This window comes from Scyliorhinus torazame, chromosome 2 (assembly GCF_047496885.1).
Source record: "Scyliorhinus torazame isolate Kashiwa2021f chromosome 2, sScyTor2.1, whole genome shotgun sequence".
In the NCBI taxonomy this organism is placed as follows: domain Eukaryota; kingdom Metazoa; phylum Chordata; class Chondrichthyes; order Carcharhiniformes; family Scyliorhinidae; genus Scyliorhinus; species Scyliorhinus torazame.
This window is the reverse complement of record NC_092708.1, coordinates 90,721,822-90,741,008: the sequence shown is the minus strand read 5'-3', so window position 1 is coordinate 90,741,008 and position 19,187 is coordinate 90,721,822. Positions and strand designations below refer to the sequence as shown.

The 19,187-nt window shown below is 48.9% G+C and overlaps 1 protein-coding gene across 3 annotated transcripts in view; it reads right to left on the bottom strand.

The window, feature by feature from the left end:
• Nucleotides 1-1,586: 1,586 nt before the first annotated feature.
• Nucleotides 1,587-19,187, bottom strand: part of slc38a11 (solute carrier family 38 member 11) — a 239,926-nt gene continuing 222,325 nt past the window's right edge. For 2 of the 3 annotated variants that reach the window (XM_072474017.1, XM_072474024.1), the window contains 2 exons: nt 13,095-13,226; nt 1,587-2,180 (listed from right to left, as the gene is read on the bottom strand). In XM_072474017.1, the coding sequence (XP_072330118.1) occupies nt 1,920-2,180; nt 13,095-13,226 (393 nt within the window). In that variant the 3' untranslated portion in view covers nt 1,587-1,919. The remainder of the gene's footprint in view (nt 2,181-13,094; nt 13,227-19,187) is intronic. The other variant, XM_072474034.1, reaches the window with a different exon arrangement.

Here is a 19,187-nt window from a genome sequence, read left to right as displayed (position 1 = left end):
TCGGAGACTTCGGCAACCGGCGGGGGCGGGATTCACGGCGGCCAACGGCCATTCTCCGACCCGCTGGGGGGTCGGAGAATGACACCCAAGGAATCTGGGGCGAAATTCTCCGACCCCCCGCCGGGTCGGAGAATCGCCGGGGGCTGGCGTGAATCCCGCCCCTGCCGGTTGCCGAAGTCTCCGGCACCGAAGATTCGGCGGGGGTGGGAATCGCGCCGCGCCGGTTGGCGGGCCCCCCCGCGCGATTCTCCGGCCCGGATGGGCCGAAGTCCCGCCGTTAAAATGCTTGTCCTGCCGGCGTAAATTACACCACCTACCTTACCGGCGGGAGAAGGCGGCGCGGGCGGGCTCCGGGGTCCTGGGGGGGGCACAGGGCGATCTGCCCCCGGGGGGTGCCCCCACGGTGGCTTGGCCCGCGATCAGGGCCCACCGATCTGCGGGCGGGCCTGTGCCATGGGGGCACTATTTCCCTTCCCCCTCCGCCACGGTCTCCACCATGGCGGAGGCAGAAGAGACTCCCTCCACTGCGCATGCGTGGGAATGCTGTCAGCGGCCGCTGATGCTCCCGCGCATGCGCCGCCCGGAGATGTCATTTCCCCGCCAGCTGGCGGGGCACCAAAGGCCTGGGGCGAAATTCTCCGACCCCCCGCCGGGTCGGAGAATCGCCGGGGGCTGGCGTGAATCCCGCCCCCGCCGGTTGCCGAAGTCTCCGGCACCGAAGATTCGGCGGGGGTGGGAATCGCGCCGCGCCGGTTGGCGGGCCCCCCCGCGCGATTCTCCGGCCCGGATGGGCCGAAGTCCCGCCGTTAAAATGCTTGTCCTGCCGGCGTAAATTAAACCACCTACCTTACCGGCGGGAGAAGGCGGCGCGGGCGGGCTCCGGCGTCCTGGGGGGGCACAGGGCGATCTGCCCCCGGGGGGTGCCCCCACGGTGGCCTGGCCCGCGATCGGGGCCCACCGATCTGCGGGCGGGCCTGTGCCGTGGGGGCACTATTTCCCTTCCCCCTCCGCCACGGTCTCCACCATGGCGGAGGCAGAAGAGACTCCCTCCACTGCGAATGCGTGGAATGCTGGCAGCGGCCGCTGACGCTCCCGCGCATGCGCCGCCCGGAGATTTCCGCGCCAGCTGGTGGGGCACCAAAGGCCTTTTCCTCCAGCTGGCGGGGCGGAAATTCGTCCGGCGCTGACCTAGCCCCTCAAGGTTGGGGCTCAGCCCCCAAAGATGCGGAGCATTCCGCACCTGTGGTGCGGCGCGATGCCCGTATGATTTGCACCGTTTTGGGCGCCAGTCGGCGGACATCGCGCCGTTTCCGGAGAATTTCGCCCCTTTTCCAATAGCTGGCGGGGCGGAAATTTGCCCGGCGCCGACCTAGCCCGTCAAGGTTGGGGCTTGGCCCCCAAAGATGCGGAGCATTCCGCACCTTTGGGGCGGCGCGATGCCCGTCTGATTTGCCCAGCTTTGGGCGCCAGTCGGTGGACATCGCGCCGTTTCCGGAGAATTTCGCCCCTGGTCTTGGTATGTATGCCATTCAGTTACTCATAAAGCCCATTGAATCACTGGTCGAGTTAAATAACAGTAAAGTACATTAGTAATAATCATTTATTGATGCATCCAAAGCAGTATCATTTGTTGGTGTGGTCAAACATTTACAGATTAACCAAAATTGTAAAAGTTCAATTTGCTCAATTTATAAATTAGGAAGCCAGTGTTTTCTTTTAAGTATTGACAATAAATGAAAGCATTAAGCTCTAAATAAATGGGTTGCAAACATCGGAATGAAGTTTGGGACATCATTTTACACTTGCTTGAAAAGCAACAGCAAATTTGTTGTAATGTAACAAAAGTCAACACAATATGTCAATCAAACCACTGCAAAGACTCAAATATTTTACAATATGTTTGTAATGAACTGTGGAGATTAACTGACCGTCTCATTGACAGAGCCTGTAAGATTGTACATGGATGAATTTGAAGGCATGCAATAAAACATTTCCTTTCCATGACTGCAGCCTTGCGGAAACATGATGGCCATCACAAACCCAACAATCATCACCAATATACCAGTGATCAAGACAATAAAAGACTGAATGCTGTCCCAATGACACCACGACTCTTCAGAGAGTTTTAAGTAGCATGCCGTTGGAATGATAAAAACCAGCGGAATTGCAGCAACCACGCCCTATAAAAATAAAATGATATCATTAAAAGACTTTTTAATAATAATAATAATAATCTTTGTTGTCACAAGTAGGCTTACATTAACACTACAATGACGTTACATTCCAGCGCCTGTTCGGGAACATGGAGGGAGAATTCAGAATGTCCAAATAACCTAACAGCACGCCTTTCGGGAGGAAACTGGCGCACCCGGAGGAAACCCATGCAGACATGAGGAGAACGTGTAGACTCCGCACAGACAGTGACCCAAGCAGGAATCAAACCTGGGACCCTGGTGCTGTGAAGCAACAGTGCTAACCACTATGCTACCGTGCTGCCCCAGCGAGTTGTTTCATTTCATTGTTTTCATTGTCACTATATCTATAGAATCCCTACTGTGCAGAAGGAGGTCATTCGGCCCACTGAGTATGCACCAATCCTCCGAAAGAGCACTCCACCTCGGCCCACTCTACCACTCTATCCCCGTAACCCTGCGATTGATCATGGCCAATCCACACGGGGAGAACATGCAAAGTTTGCACAGCTACCCAAGGCCAGAATCGAACATGCGTCCCTGGCAGTGTGGGACAGCAGTTCTAACCACTGTGCCGCTGTGTATATATAGTCACTATTTATCATAATTATTTTTAAAGTTCTTGTAATATCAGAGTGCCAGAATGGTGGGTGTTTTTTATATTCAATTTTCATTATCACTCTTTTTTTTCAATAATTAATATTTCTGGGCTTTCTAGTTTAATTTAGAAAATGGGCAACCGTGACTGTTTTACACTCAGTCCAAATTTCTTTCTCATTGAAAACAATTGGTTGGATGCAAAATGGGCCCATTCACTATCGATCCTTTTGTTCAATTGTCCAAGATCAAATTCGACCCCCAGGTTTTAATGTAATAACTTCTGGAATAGTGCAGAAAGAGGCATGGGATACGTCATTGGCTATTGGCGGAATGATTTAGATTTTGGAATCAAAAACACAATTTCTAAATTTGCAGATGACATCAAATTGGGTGGTGGTGGGTGAGGGGGGGATAACTTACGGAAGGACATTAGGATGGGAAAATAATTGTCAAATAAAGTTCAATACATGGCTTTGGTTATCCTGATATTTAATTGGTGGAAATGTTTGCTCATCCACTGTAAGTCAGACAATCAGTGTGCCCAATCATGGATAGTGGAGGGCTCAGGAGAAGTGCTGGTGAACTATAGCTGGTTTTTTTGTCTGTCTAACGCCTGATATGTTTTCACATGATGTTGTTGAGGTTGCATTTAGATGAGAAACAGGAGGCAATTGAGGATAAGTCCTTGGCATCTTCAGAGTTAATCGTGTCAGAGAAGAGAAGCCATTGCAGGGGCATCTCTGGCCATGATTGGATAAATAAGAATTAAACCCGATGACAGCAGTCTTAGCCAACTGGAGGAGGAGAGGCACAGGCGGAGGATGGCATAGTCAACTTTTTCAAAGACTGCAGACAAGTTGAGAAGGTTGAGATGAGGTAAGTTTACTATGGTCGCAATCACATAGGATGCAATTACAGGGGCTGTTTAGCACAGGGCTAAATCATTGGCTTTGAAAGCAGACCAAGGCAGGCCAGCAGCACGGTTCAATTCCCGTAACAGCCTCCCCGAACAGGCGCCGGAATGTGGCAACTAGGGGCTTTTCACAGTAACTTTATTTGAAGCCTACTTGTGACAATAAGCGATTTTCATTTCATTTCACTTTATGACTTTGATAGGTGCTGTGGCAGGGTGGAAGCCTGATTGGAGGGGTTCAAACACTGTGTTGTGGGAAAACTGGGTGCAAATGAAGTGGTTAAATTGATTGTAGTGATCGGAATCGACCTGATAACTCAAACTGCATGTTCTTGTACTAATTATTGTATTAACTGTACTATGCTGGGTTAATAGAATAGATACACTAATGAGTGATGTCGGTGAAAATGTAACACTGGCATCAGTAGCAATGTGCTAGGGTCTTGTGAGGGAGGGTGGAACAGACTGTACTCAGGAGAGACATACCTGCTCGGTAACCTGTTTATACCTAGTTCTAATAAACCAGTCAGTTTAAAGCAAGTAACAGAGTAAGACGTGTGTCTGTCTTGGGAAGATTGGTCACGCATACCAGTGACTAACAACCATGCTAAGAGTTCACAGGTCAGGGTGGCAGTACAAAGCACTATGACAACAGGAAGGATATTTGTAATAGTCCGCATGGGGCCTGAGGGGTGGGAATTATTATCTTCCCCATGCATCTTGTGGAGTATGAGCTCCCCCTCTACGATGGAGTGGGAGACCTCTTAATCTCTGCATAAAAGGTCAGCCAGTAAGGCATTGACCAGAACAGGGATCCAGTAGGGATCTACCGGGCAGTGTGCATATCGTGTGTAAATAAAACGACATTTCTTTATTTGACTCAGTGTGGACTCCCCCGTGTCCTTATTAAAATATTGAACATGGATGTGACAAAGCAATTGATTGGGTTCACATGACTGACATGCTGTGGCAGTTCAAAGACCAAAAGAGTGGATGGGAAGGTCCTAAAAATTAAGGGTAGGTTGCTGGAAGGTGAAAGCAAGGCTACACTCCAATCTGAACAGCAGCTGCAAACCAGTTAGGCTAAGTAGTGGATTTAGGTTTGAGGAAGGAAAATGATTGGATGAGAGTAAGTGAACCTGAGCAAGGATAGAAATGACCAAACATAAAAATGGACCTGGCATGCTTAGGCTTGGAATGCATAGAAATAGATAACATAGACGAGCGGTTGAGATGCTTTGGACTGATGCTGATGTGAGGAAGGATAACTGAGGATCTGTTTTGAGAAGGAAATCTCCAGTCGGGAGGCTGCAGTGGACAGATGGCCATGAAAAGAACTAAAGCGAGGGGAAAAGGTTTAGTTCAAAGGGGGGAAATTTTGTGCCTACATTCGCTGCAAGTGTAAACGCAACGTGGACGCAAAGTTTTGCGAGATTCGGGAAATGGGAAACGCCAGCGAAATCTTGCCACATGATTTATCCCTGTCCCTCGCTGGTGACATAGTGAGATCTTCATTTAAATACATTTTAATGAATTTGCATATTATTAATGGGTCAATCGCCACATGATTCCCCCTCACTGAATATTCAAACCTTGCCGAAGTGACATCATTTTGGCAAGGATTCACAACAGCTTTATAAAGATTAAAACAGTTGAGGGGATCCCGCCAGGGACGTCAAGGTGAGATTAGCCCCAGGGAGGGAGTGAGACACGCCCAGGCTGTGCCCTGGCACTGCCACCTGGCACAGGTTGGCACTTCCAACGTTGGTTGTGGGGGGCAGGCGAGGGAAGAGTCCCCAATAACTGTGCAGTGTCGGGGAGGGGGAAGAGCCGCGGAGACCTTCGTGGTCGAGGGGGGGGGGGGGTGAGGGGAGTTTAGCCTCCGGGGGGGGGGGGGGGGGTGGTGAGGGGAGTTTAGCCTCCGCCTGATCTGGTGTCCTTTGAAGGTGGCGCTCCGATCTCTGTGGAGGCTTACCGCTCTATCAGGACCCCACACAGCCCCACCAGACTGACAGTGTAAACCACACACCCAGATTACTTTTGTCAGCGTGGCTCAAGGTTTGGTCTGTGTGGTAGTATGTATTGGGGGTCATGTGGGACTGGAAGCCCTAATGTCATTGGCTGACAGATCCCGGGTCCTGGTTGGCCGTTGACCTCAAGCTCCGCCCTGAAGGCGAAGTATAAGAAGCCGGTGCCTTCCCCCGCAGGCCAGTTTACTATCGGGCTGCTGGGGAACAGACACGCTTAATAAAGCCTCATCAACTTCACTCTATTCGTCTCACGGAGTCTTTGTGCGCCACAGTCTGAAAACTGGGAAGTGCACCTGGAGAGATATACTATACACCAGTGTTCAGTTAGAGCCTGGCATCCTGGCAAATTATGGGGAAATTCCACCCAGAGTTAGAAAAGGCTGCCAGGGACAGAAATACAGAAATGTGGTTACTAGAATAACAATCCAGAGGCCTGAACTAGTAATTCAAATAAATTAGTTCAAATTCAGTATGGTGTTTTTGAATGTGTTCAGTTTAAATAAAAAGTTAAGATCAGTGAAAGTGACCACAAGGTTGCTGGAATGGCATAAAAAAACAAACTGATTTGGGGAGGAAGCTCACCCATCTCTCCAATGGAATTCATAGAATTTGCAGTGCAGAAGGAGGCAATTCAGCACATCGAGTTTGCACTGGCCCTTGGAAAAGCACCCTACTTAAACCCATACCTCCACCCGGTAACCCCACCTAACTAAGGGCAGTTTAGCATGGCCAATCCACCTAACCTGCACATTTTTGGACTGTGGGAGGAAACCGGAGCACCCGGAAGAAACCCACGCAGACATGGGGAGAAAGTGCAGACTCCGCACAGACAGTGACCCAAGCCGGAATCGAACCTGGGACCCTGGAGCTGTGAAGCAACAGTGCTAACCACTGTGCTACCGTGCCACCCTCCTAGTCTCACCTCTGCCTCTTCTCATAGAATCTTAATTTAGTCACAAGTTAGCTCCTCTTGATTTGATTTATTATAGGCACATGTATTAGTATACAGTGAAAAGTATTGTTCCTTGCATGCTATACAGACAATGCACATCGTACATAGAGAAGGAAGGAGAGACTGCAGAAGGTAATTTTTTTTTTTCTCCTTTTTCACGTTTTCTCCCACATTTACATCCATCAACAATAAACAATAATCAACAAGATATGTCAATCCCCATAATAACAACGATCCCATCCGCCCACCAACCCCCAAACCTCAACCCGCATGTTTACATAAACAAATGACAAAAAGGAATCAGGGATTACCCGTAGTCACCCTTAATCTACACAGCTTTCCACCACCCCCACCCCCCCACCCCTCCAACCAACGCCATCCAGCCTCTAAGAGAGTACCGTACATGATACCCCAAAGTTGTACCCCCCCCAAGTCTCCAGCTCCTCTCGTGCAGAAGGTAATCTTACAGTCATAGCTAGTGTGTAGAGAAAAGATCAACTTAATACGAGGTAGGTCCATTCAAAAGTCGGTTGGCAGCAGGGAAGAAGCTGTTCTTGAGTCAGCAGGACTGGTCCTGGGGGGGTGTTTGCTAGAGCTGTTGGGGAGGGTTCAAACTAATGTGGCAGGGGGATGGGATCCAATGTAAGAAGTCGGAGGGAAGTAAAACGGGGCCAGAAACAAAAAGCAGGAAGGGGGAAAGTGTAAGGCAGAGAAGCCATAGTCAAAAATCAAAAAGGGCCACAGTACAGGGTACAGTGACTGAAGAGCGTGTGAAAAGGGAGGTGGCCAATGCAGGATTGAGGGTGTTGTACCTAAATGCACGCAGTACACGGAACAAGGTAAATGAGCTTGTTGCACACATTGAAATTGGCCCGTACGATGTTATGGGCATCACAGAGTCGTGGCTGCAAGGGGATCAGGGCTGGGATCTAAATATCCAAGGATGTATGGCCTATTGAAAGGACTGGCAGATGGGCAAATGGGGCGGGGTTGCATTGTTAGTAAGGAATGAAGTTCAATTGATAGCAAGGAGCGGTATAGGATCAGAGGCATAGAATCTCTGTGGGTAGAGTTGAGGAATTGCAAAGATAAAAAGACCCTGATGGGAGTTATGTACAGGCCCCCTAGTAGTAGTCAGGATGTGGGGCAGAAAATAAATCAGGAGATAGAAAAGGCATGTAAAAAAAGGCAATATTACAATAATCATGGAGGACTTCAATATGCAGGTGGACTGGGAAAATCAGGTTGGTAGTGGATCCCAAGAAATGGAATTTGTGGAATGTCTAAGAGATGTTTTTTTTGGAGCAGCTTGTGACAGAGCCTACTAGGGAACAGGCAATTCTGGATTTGGTGATGTGTAATGAAGCAGACTTAATTAGAGAACTTAGGGTGAAGGAACCCTTAGGGAGCAGTGACCACAATATGATAGAATTTACCCTGCAGTTTGAGAGGAAGAAGCTGCAATCAGATGTAACGGTATTACAATTAAATAAGGGTAACTACAAAGACATGAGGGAGGAGCTGGCAAGAGTTGATTGGAGAAGGAACCCAGCAGGGAAGACAGTGGAACAGCAATGGTAAGAGTTTTGGGGGGTTATTAGGGAGGCGCAACAGAAATTCATCCCAAGGAGGAGGAAACATGCTAACGGGAGGACAAGGCATCCATGGCTGATGAGGGATGTCAAGGACAGCATAAAGGCTAAGGAAAAAGCATACAAAGTGGCGAGGATTAATGGGAAACCAGAGGATAGGGAAGCCTTTAAAAGCGAGCAGAGGACAACTAAAAAAGCAATAAGGGGGAAGAAGATGAAGTACGAGTGCAAGCTAGCTAGTAACATAAAAGGAAGATAGGAAGAGATTTTTTCAATATATAAAAGGTAAGAGAGAGGCAAAAATAGACATTGGGCCACAAGAAAATGTGGGTGGAGAAGTAATAATAGGAAACAAAGAAATGGCAGATGAACTGAATAGTTACTTTGCATCAGTCTTCACGGTGGAAGGCACCAGTGGGATGCCAGAGCTCCAGGAGAACCAGGGGGCAGAGATGAGTGCAGTGACCATTACTAAGGAGAAGGTTCTGGGGAAACTGAAAGGTCTGACGGTGGATAAGTCACCTAGACCAGATGGACTACACTCCAGGGTCCTAAAAGAGATAGCTGAGGAAATTGCGGAGGCATTAGTGATGATCTTTCAGGAATCACTGGATGCAGGAAGAGTCCCAGAGGACTGGAAGATGGCGAATGTAACACCACTGTTTAAGAAGGGAGGGAGGCAGAAGACGGGAACAAATAGGCCAGTTAGCCTGACTTCGATCATTGGTAAGATTTTAGAGTCTGTTATTAAATATGAGATCGCGAAGCACTTTGAAGTGCATGGTAAAATAGGACTGAGTCAGCACGGCTTTGTCAAAGGGAGGTTGTGTCTAACAAATCTGTTAAAGTTCTTTGAGGAGGTAACAAGCAAGTTCGACAAAGGAGAATCAATTGACGTGATTTATTTAGATTTCTAGAAGGCCTTTGACAAGGTGCCGCATAGGAGACTGTTAAATAAGTCACGAGCCCATGGTGTTAAGGGTAAGATCCTGGCATGGAGAGAGGATTGACTGACTGGCAGAAGGCAAAGAGTGGGGCTAAAGGGGTCTTTTTCAGGATGGCAGCCGGTGACTAGTGCTGTGCCTCAGGGGTCTGTGCTGGGACCACAACTTTTTACAATAATCATTAATGATCTGGAAGAAGGTACTGAAGGCACTGTTGTTAAGTTTGCAGATGATACAAAGATCTGTAGAGAGACTGGTAGTATTGAGGAAACAGGGGGCCTGCAGAAGGATTTGGACAAGCTAGGAGAGTGGGCACTGAAGTGGCAAATGAAATACAATGTGGAAAAGTGTGAGGTTATGCACTTTGGAAGGAGGAATCTACGCACAGACTATTTTCTAAATTGGGAAATTCTTTGGAAAGCAGAAGCAGAAAGGGACTTGGGAGTCCTTGCTCACGATTCTCTTAAGGTTAATGTGCAGGTTCAGTTGGCAGTTAAGAAGGCAAATGCAATGTGAGCATTCATGTCAAGAGAGCTAGAATACAAGACCAGGGATGTACTTCTGAGGCTGTACAAGGCTCTGGTCAGACCCCATTTGGAGTATTGTGAGCAGTTCTGGCCCCAGATCTAAGGAAGGATGTGCTGGCCTTGGAAAGGGTCCACAGGAGGTTCACAAAAATGATTCCTGGAATGAACAACTTGTCGTATGAGGAATGTTTGAGGACTCTGGGTCTGTACTCGTTGGAGTTTAGAAGGATGAGAGGGGATCTTATTGAAACGTACAGGATACTGTGAGGCCTGGATAGAGTGGACGTGGAGAGGATGTTTCCACGTGTCGGAAAAACTAGAACCAGAGGACACCATCTCAGACTAAAGGGACGATCCTTTAAAACAGAGATGAGGAGGAATTTTTTCATCCAGAGGGTGGTGAATCTGTGGAACTCTGCCGCAGAAGGCTGTGGAGGCCAATTCACTGAGTGTCTTTACGACAGAGATAGATAGGTTCTAGATTAATAAGAGGATCAGGGGTTATGGGGAGAAGGCAGGAGATTGGGGATGAGAAAATATCAGCCATGATTGAATGGCGGAGCAGACTCGATGGGCCATGTGGCCTAATTCTGCTCCTAGGTCTTATGGTCGGTATGTGACCTCAAACATTTGTATATTTTCCTGATGGAAGAATGTGGAAGAAATTATGTCCGGGGTGCGTGGGGTCCTGAATTATGCTGGCTGCCCTTCTGAGGCAGCAGGAATTGTAGACAGAGTCAATGGACGGGAGGCTGGTTTGCGTGATGGATTGGGCTACATTCACAACCTTTTGTAGTTTCCTGCGGTCTTGGGCAGTGCAGGATTCATACCAAGCTGTGAGACAACCAGAAAGAATGCTTTGCATGGTGCATCTGTAAAAGCTGGTGAGAGTCGGAGCTGATATGACAAATTTCCTTTGTCTTCTGAGAAAGTAGAGTCATTGATGGGCTTTCTTAACTATAGTGATGGCATGGGGGGAGCAGGACAGGCTGTTGGTGATCTGGACACCTAAAAACCTGAAGCTCTCGACTATTTATACTTCGTTCCCATTGATGTAGACAGGGGCATGTTCTGCACTATGCTTCGTGAGGTCGATGACAATCTCCTTTGTTTTGTAGACATTGAGGGAGAGATTATTGTCGTCGCACCAGTTCACCAGATTCGATATCTCATTCCTGTATTCTGTCTCATCATTGTTTGAGATCCGACCCACTACGGTGGTGTCATCAGCAAATTAGGAGTTTAAGGAATATAGTAGGGGGCTGAAGACACAGCCTTGAAGCACCGGTGTTGAGGATGATCATGGAGGAGGTGTTGTTGCCTATCCTTACTGATTGTGGCCTGCGGGTTAGGAAGTTCAGGATCCAGTCACAGAGGGAGGAGCTGAGGCCCATGCCACAGAGTTTGGAGATGTGTTTTGTAGGAATAATGGTGTTGAAGGCTGAGCTGTAGCCAATAAATAGGAGTCTGAAATAGGTGTTTTTGTTATCTAGGTGTTCCAGGGTTGAGTGCAAGAACAGGGAGATGGTGTCTGCTATGGACCTGTTGCAGCGGTAGGCGAACTGTAGTGGATCAAGGCAATCCGGGAGGCTTGAGTTGATTTGTGCCATGACTAATCTTTCGAAGTACTTCATAATTATGGATGTCAGAGCCACTGGGCGATAGTCATTCAGGCACGCTGCTTGGCTTTTCTTTCGTACAGGGTTGAAGACCGTCTTCTTGAAGCAGATAGGGACCTCAGATTGTTGTTAAGAGAGGTTAAAGATGTCTGCGAATGCCCCCGCCAGTTGATCCGCGCAAGAGCTGAGTGTTCATCCGGGTACCCCATCCGGGCCAGTGGCTTTCCGTGGTTTGACCTTCGAGAAGGCTGCTCTGACATCTGCAATGGTGATCTCAGATACAAATTTATCTAAGGCTTCCAGGGTGGAGGGAGCCCTCACGCTGACCTCTTGCTCAAAGCGTGCATAGAATGCGTTGAGCTCATCCGGAAGGGGTGTGTTGGAGCTGGCGATTTTACATGCCTTCATCTTGCAGCCCATTATGCCTTGCAGACCTTGCCATAGTCGACGGGGCACCGCCTGGGACTCGAGCTTGGTCCGGTAAGCTCTTTTGGCATCTTTGATGGATCTCATTAGATCATATCTGGCCTTCTTGTATAGGTCAGGGACGCCTGACTTGAACGCCTCAGATCTAGACTTCAGCAAGCAGTGGATATCCCTGTTCATCCAGGGTTTCTGGTTTGGAAACACAAGGATTTGCTTCTTTGGCACACAGTCTTCCACACACTTACTAATGAAGTCAGCTACTGTAGTGGTTCAAACCTGGTACCACCTGGCGGGAGCTCGGACCCACGGCCGCTGTGGACATCATGGTCGGTGAGGGGGGGGGGGGGGGGAATCTGACTCCGGGGGGGTGGGGGGTCCTCCACGGGGCCCAGGCCCGCAATCAGGGGCTTCCGCTCGGCGGACAGCCGCGATCTGGAGGGGGCCTACCTCCTTCCGCGCGGGCCCACTGTTTGGTCCCCGACATGTTGTTCCGGAGACGGCAACCACACGCATGCGCGCCACGGCCGTCTCCGCGCTGGCGCATGCGCATGGGACCAAACAGCGGGCTGGAGCAGCGCACATCACTCCGGGCGCCGTGCTAGCCCCTAACAAACGGAGAATTGCTGGGCCAGGAGGCCCGTTGACGCCGGCGTCAACACTTGGTCGGGATTTCGGAGAATCCCGGCCTGGACATTTGCTAGGAGTAAGCTAGGCAGAGGGGCTTTGGGGCAGCGTTGATTCACTCTCACCTGCAGGCCAGCACATTTTCCACGCTTCCTGGAGTGACTGCTTCCTCTACTTTGCAAATTGTATTTTTGCATGCTTGTATTTGTGTGTGTGTGTTGTGATAGTTGTATGGGTGCTTACCCTTTTCTTTGTTATTTGAATATCTTTACCTGATTGGAACAATAAAAACTAATCCCTAACTTGTTTAAACTCAAGAAAACCTGACTGGCTGAGTTATCATAGAATCACTACAGTGCAGAAAGAGGCCATTCGGTCCATAGCATCTGCACCCACCCTGCACCCTACCTAGGTCCACGCCCGTACCCCATCCCCATAACCCAGTAACCCCACATAACCTTTTTGGACAGTTCTGTGTAATCAGCACATAGACAGTTCAGTGAATAAGATGATCTGGCATATCCATCCTCAAATTAAGATCAATCAAAGGGTGGGAAAATGGGGAAGTCCTTGCACCTTTCTCAGGAATATTTAATAAATCCCAAACTTGACAGTGACATCCATATCCCAAAGATGAATGACAAAAAGTAGTAGTTTAGGAATACTATTACTCACATTTAATTCCAAAACTATTCCAAGGCAGTCAAATGCTAATGCAATGCCTGTGACTGCAGCAACAATGCAGACGGTCACAACAACATGAAATATTGTTGACAGAGTCCCACCGAAAAATAAGTTTGCAATAACCTGCAAATGAAAGACAATTCTGTGACCCCTTACTGAGAAGCATTTTCGTTCCAATTTTTACAGGGCATTTTTTAAAAGAGGTTCAGATCTATATACACATCATTTTATATCAAACCTAATGAAGAAATATTGAAAACTTAACTCCGTCTTGTTCTTTGGCAGTCAAAATATCCAATCAATCTTAATTGTTACTATTTCAGATTCCTCCAAAATATTTTTCATTCAAACGATTAATGGAGTTCCGCTGCAGACTGCAATGAACCTTCACATATTTTTAATTTAACATTTTTCATCATAAAGTTTTATATTATACAAAACCAGGTGTATGCTTAAGTATCTAATTTACAATATGGATGCACAGCATTGTAGTAGTGGGGTCTGGAGCATAAAGGGTTAATGTGGGATTGAGTACAGTACTGCCCACACTGTGGTGTAAGAAGGCACTTGACTCGGAGGAAGAATCAGTCTAGAGGTGACTAGGATGTGTTAAAGATCTAGGCTGGATTCCATATTTGTACCCTCTACTCATGTACATCGTCAATAGTTGTTAATTAGACTTGCTGTTAATTTACTGTAGACCAGGCTGCCTAATTCTTGGTGTCTGAAGCAAGATTCTTTGTGGTGGCAGAATTGGGATTAAAAGCCCGATCCTTACAACAAAGCTGCGAAACTAAGAAAAAGGATATCTTCACCAGATTCAGTACTGAACCTAACTCCCAAGTGAAGCAGTAAACACCGAGAACACTCACCAGAAAAGCTCCAGAGACAGACAAGCCTGGAAACAAACAATAAGCATTGGAAGTTTTACTCAATCAGAAGACTCCAGCTTCAGCAAGCAGAGCTCACTTCCAGGCCAGCTAGTCCTGAGACACCGTTTTTCAGTCATTCAGTCAGATTGCCTTTTGAAATCTACCCATCATTAACCCTATCCCAGACTCCCAGTGGGAAACAGCCAGCCTGTGTTTCTTTCCCAAGAGTCCTCAATCATAATGTGATACTGCTGAAGGAATCAAGTCGGCAACCAGCCGTTATGGCGGTCATTCCTTCTTCTTCAAACCAAAGTGTGTGCAGCCACCATATTGAAAAGCCCACCAGAAAATGGTAAACGTGGGAAGATCCTTTGTGCACTAGGAACCAACAATGCTATCTTGGAAGCCTGTAATCTCTTAAAGCTGTACCTACACTTCTTAAATTAATCAAAAATGGACTGCAATTCCTCACTTCCATCTCCACTGCAGGTCTAAATAAAACATCAGAGGCAGAACAAGTTAGTACACTTCTTTACTCGATTGGGCTAATAGCAGATGACACCATTGCACAGAATATCTGACATTTAAAAAAATATTTTGACATGTATTTCAACCTGAGATCCCATAAAATACTGGAGAGAGCTAAATTTAATAAGAGTCCAGCTTCCTGGGGAACCCATCGATTAACGACCTCTATTGGATGGCCGAATGATGTGAAGTCTGAGCACATCCAAGGCAGAATCATGGTCATTCTTGAAAATGATTCACTCTCTGATCTTCAACAAGTTAAATATTATGTTGCCCTCGATCAGACAGCCAACTAGCTAAACTGCCTGAGCTACATGAACAATACAGGACCATCCTAAGGGGAAGGACCACTTCATGGGGCAGAAAACAAGCTTCAATCCACCATATCAAGTCACATAAATGCAGGGACCACCCAAGTCAGTGAAATCAATCCCTGAACACATCCAGCAGAGCGACTTTGCCAGTGCTGCGGGAGCGAAGCAGCCTTACAGGGAAGATCAGTGTCCTGCAAGCAATGCCCAATGCTTCCACTGCACCAGGCAGGGACACTCTGGTAAACTATGCAAGTCAAAACCCCTGCACCGCACAGACATCCCAAAGGCCATCCATGAAGACCCAGAATGCTGACATCCTGGTCATGGTCACCTAAAAAAAATTTAATTTGATTTAGGTGCCATAACAGTCCTATCAAGTGAGGAATGATGGCTCCAAGGCTTTGGATTTGAATGACAGGCACTCCACTTAAGGAGCAGGGGGAGTCCAATGCCCAGTCCACAGCATGATCTTTGAACCACTGAGGTAAAGTGACAAACAAACCTTTGAGCTGATATATATTGTCCAGAATCAGCCTTTCTCCATTCTGAGCAGTGAGGCCTGCATAGCCCTAGGTCTCCTCCAGATGGTAGAAGATGTTCAGCCGACCACTGTCGTTAGCCATCCAGAAGAGCACTGTCCTGAATCCTCAAACATTAAAGAGTATTTAGACTCTGATTTCACCTGCGATTTCTCTTCTATTTTTGCCGCACAGGATTGTCCATCAACATTCCCGGTCCTGGAAAGTCCACAATGGTCAGACCAACCTACTGCACACAAAATTATCATAGCACCTCCAATGGAAAAGGCACCAGAGAAAGATCAACAGTCTGAGGAGCCTATACCTCGAACTAAGATTACAGACAGTAGATACACTGTGCACACAGTAACTTGAAATTTAGTGTGCCAAAACCAGAAGGGATGCTAAAAGCATTTGTACACCGTCAATAACAAGACACAGAGATGAGCATGCTACTCAATTGTCTTGCCACAGGATCATTTTTGCTCAGGCTTGGAGGGCTGCATTCTCCGCGCTGCGATGCCCGAAGTACGTTTCTCGATGGGATGGTGAATCGGGCGTTGAGGGAAAACTGGGATCGGCGCCCAGTGCGATGCTGGCATGCGGCAGTGGGAGGATGTAAATGAATGCAAATGGGTCTTAATGACATGTGGGCAGCACGGTAGCATAGTGATTAGCGCAATTGCTTCACAGCTCCAGGGTCCCAGGTTCAATTCCCGGCTTGGGTCTCTGCCTGTGCGGAGTCTGCACGTTCTCCCCGTGTGTGCGTGGGTTTCCTCCGGGTGCTCCGGCTTCCTCCCACAGTCCAAAGATGTGCAGGTTAGGTGGATTGGTCATGATAAATTGCCCTCAGTGTCCAAAATTGCCCTTAGTGTTGGGTGGGGTTACTGGGTTATGGGGATAGGGTGGAGGGTTGCGGTTGGGTAGGGTGCTCTTTCCAAGAGCCGGTGCAGACTCGATGGGCCGATAGGCCTCCTTCTGCACTGTAAATTCTATGAATTCTATAATGATCTATGATGTGTTTCCATTTAGCAGGCCTGGCAACCTACTCTCCAGCCCTCTGTGATTCTCCAGTCCCCTAGGCCAGGAATCATGTTGGTGTAATTCAGTTCTGGTATTTACTAGCATGGCCCTGATGTGGTGGATCTCACGGTGACCCAAGGGGCTAACCCCTGAGGGAGGTTTTCCCCAAAGTCCATCCAAGGGCTACCCCCCCCCCCCTCCAACAATGCAATATCTGCCCATTCCTCCTCTACCAGATGCCCACCCTCCACACCGCCCCTGAGAGCCTTTTAATAGAGAGAAGCCTCCAAGGGATCCCCTGAATAGGGATGCCGCTAACTGAAGGAAACCCTCTCTTACTAAAGGGAACCCTACAGAGACCCCTAACTAAAGGGTCCCCCTCCCACAGGGACCCCCAACTTAACAGACCCCCACAGGAATCCCTGACTAAAGGGACCCCCCCACAGGAATCCCTGACTAAAGGGACCCCCCCACAGGAATCCCTGACTAAAGGGACCCCCCACAGGAATCCCTGACTAAAGGGACCCCCACAGGAATCCCTGACTAAAGGGACCCCCCCACAGGAATCCCTGACTAAAGGGACCCCCCACAGGAATCCCTGACTAAAGGGACACCCCGCAGGGAGCCCTTATGAGAGAGACACCACAGAGACTCCCTGACTAAAGGGACCTCTGCCCCACCCTCCCTCACCACAAGGACCCCCTAATGAGAGAGACTCCACAGAGACACCCTGACTAAAGGGACCGGGGGGGGGGGGGGTCCCTTTAGTCTGTGGTGGGATCCCTCTAGTCAGGAGGTCACTGTGGGGGGGCACAGTAACCTCCTGACTAGAGAGATCCCACCACAGATCCCCTTCGGCCCCCAGTAAAGAGACATTTGTTTGGAAGCTCGAGAACAATCCAGACAGGGGCAGTGAAAACAATTACCTGGAGGTAACATTTACGTGGCAACTCCACGTGTCCATTCCTCAAAGGAAAACAACTGTGACTTGTGTTCTCCCATCAGCACTGGCAGATCGCCCCTGCAGTGGCACAACTGTCAGCCCACTGTTGTGCCTTAGGAATCTTTTTGTCACTCCTCTCTCTCCTTCAGAAACCACAGTGCCTGGTTTCCGTTTTTAAATACCACAAGTGACTAGACATGACCCAACCCTGTACTTGCCACGGTGAGTCATCTGGTGCTATACAGTGGGCAGTATTGGCAGCTAGCAGTGGAGTTGAAAGCTCTCTCCTCAAAGTTGTCAGAGTTGATTGTGGAGGACAGCATCCTCCTTTGGGGCACCAGGATTGTTGTCCCGGCAAGTGAGTGTCATAATATGCACCCATGCACATCATGAGGTAAAAGCAGGCAGTGACAGACACCCAGGTGAGCCAATCAACATACAGAACAGAACACGACCAATCACCAGACAGAACACCACAGGGGGGGCTTCCAACTATAAAACACACGAGGCATCAGCACTCTGCCTCTTTCCACTGGTGACAACTGTAGTGACAGTCAGGGTGTACAAATCATTCAACACCTTCTACACGTGGGTCAGAGCTAGCCTGGTCTAGATAGTTAATGTTAGTTTACTTAGAGTTATAGAGATTCAACCCACAGGCAGCTGTGTGCTTCATTATTGGAATTGAACCAATGCCTACGTTTGGTGTATGCTTGATCATTTCACTGCATCGTGTTGCAGTCCGTGTTACCCAGGGTGAACAACACAACAGTGAATGACTGAGTGTGAGTGTGGGAGTGCGCGAGTGACTGAGTGAGAATGTGGGAGTTTGTGACTGAGTGTGAGTGTGGGGGTAAATTAGTGAATGACTGATGGACAAAGCCTTGTCCTTTGAGATTCTGGTGAGGATGAGGGCCTCCCTGGTCCTCTGGGCATGCCGGATACATGCCGCCGCCTGTCCTCCATCCTCCGCCTCCTCTTTTGTGTCCTCCCGGGCTTGTCCATCCCCTCCTTGTCCATCTCTTCTTCCTCAGATGAGGCTGCCTGTTCCTCCTCCTCCAACATGTCACTCGCTGCTGTGCCAGGTCGTGCAGGGTACAGCAGACCACCACAAAGCGGAAGGCTCTCCGGGGGGGTGTACTGCGGTGCACCACCAGAGTATTCCAGGCATTGGAACCGCAATTTGAGCAGTTCGATGCACCGCTCAATGACAGCAAGGCTGGCAGCATGAGTCTTGTTATATCGGGTCTCCGCCTCAGTTTCCAGCCTCCACAATGGCGTCATCATCCAGGACCTCAACGGGTACTCCTTTATCCCCCAAGAGTCAACCCGTCAACCTTGGGTTGTTCTTGAAATTGCCAGGGATCTCCGAGTGCTCCAGGATGCAGCTGTCATGCATGCTCCCTGGGAAGCGTGCACACACGTGCCTGATCCGGAGGTGGTGATCTCAAACAAGTTGAACCTTCTGGGAGAGGAATCCCTGCCTGTTAATTAAGGGAACTCCCTGAAGCGCAAAGCGACATGCGTGCCATCAATTACCCCTGGACCCGCGACATCCCGGCGATGGCGGGGAATCTCTGCTGCCTGGGCATCCAGGACACCTGTGGCCTCACGGATGCACTTGTGAGCTATAGCTTGTGAAATGCGCACAAGTCCCTGCTCGACCCTGGAATGAACCGGTGGCATAGAGGTTCAGGGCTGCGGTGACCTTCACAGCCACTGGGAGCAGGTGTCCTTCTCCTCGATAGGGTGCCAAGTCCAAGAGTCTCCTGCGGCACATGCTGTCCGTCATCTCCTCGAAGACCAACGATGCCAATGAACCTTGACCTGTCGCTAGCATCCCCCTCTGGGTCCCGCCTCAGCCTCAACCCGGGCGGCCGGGTCCT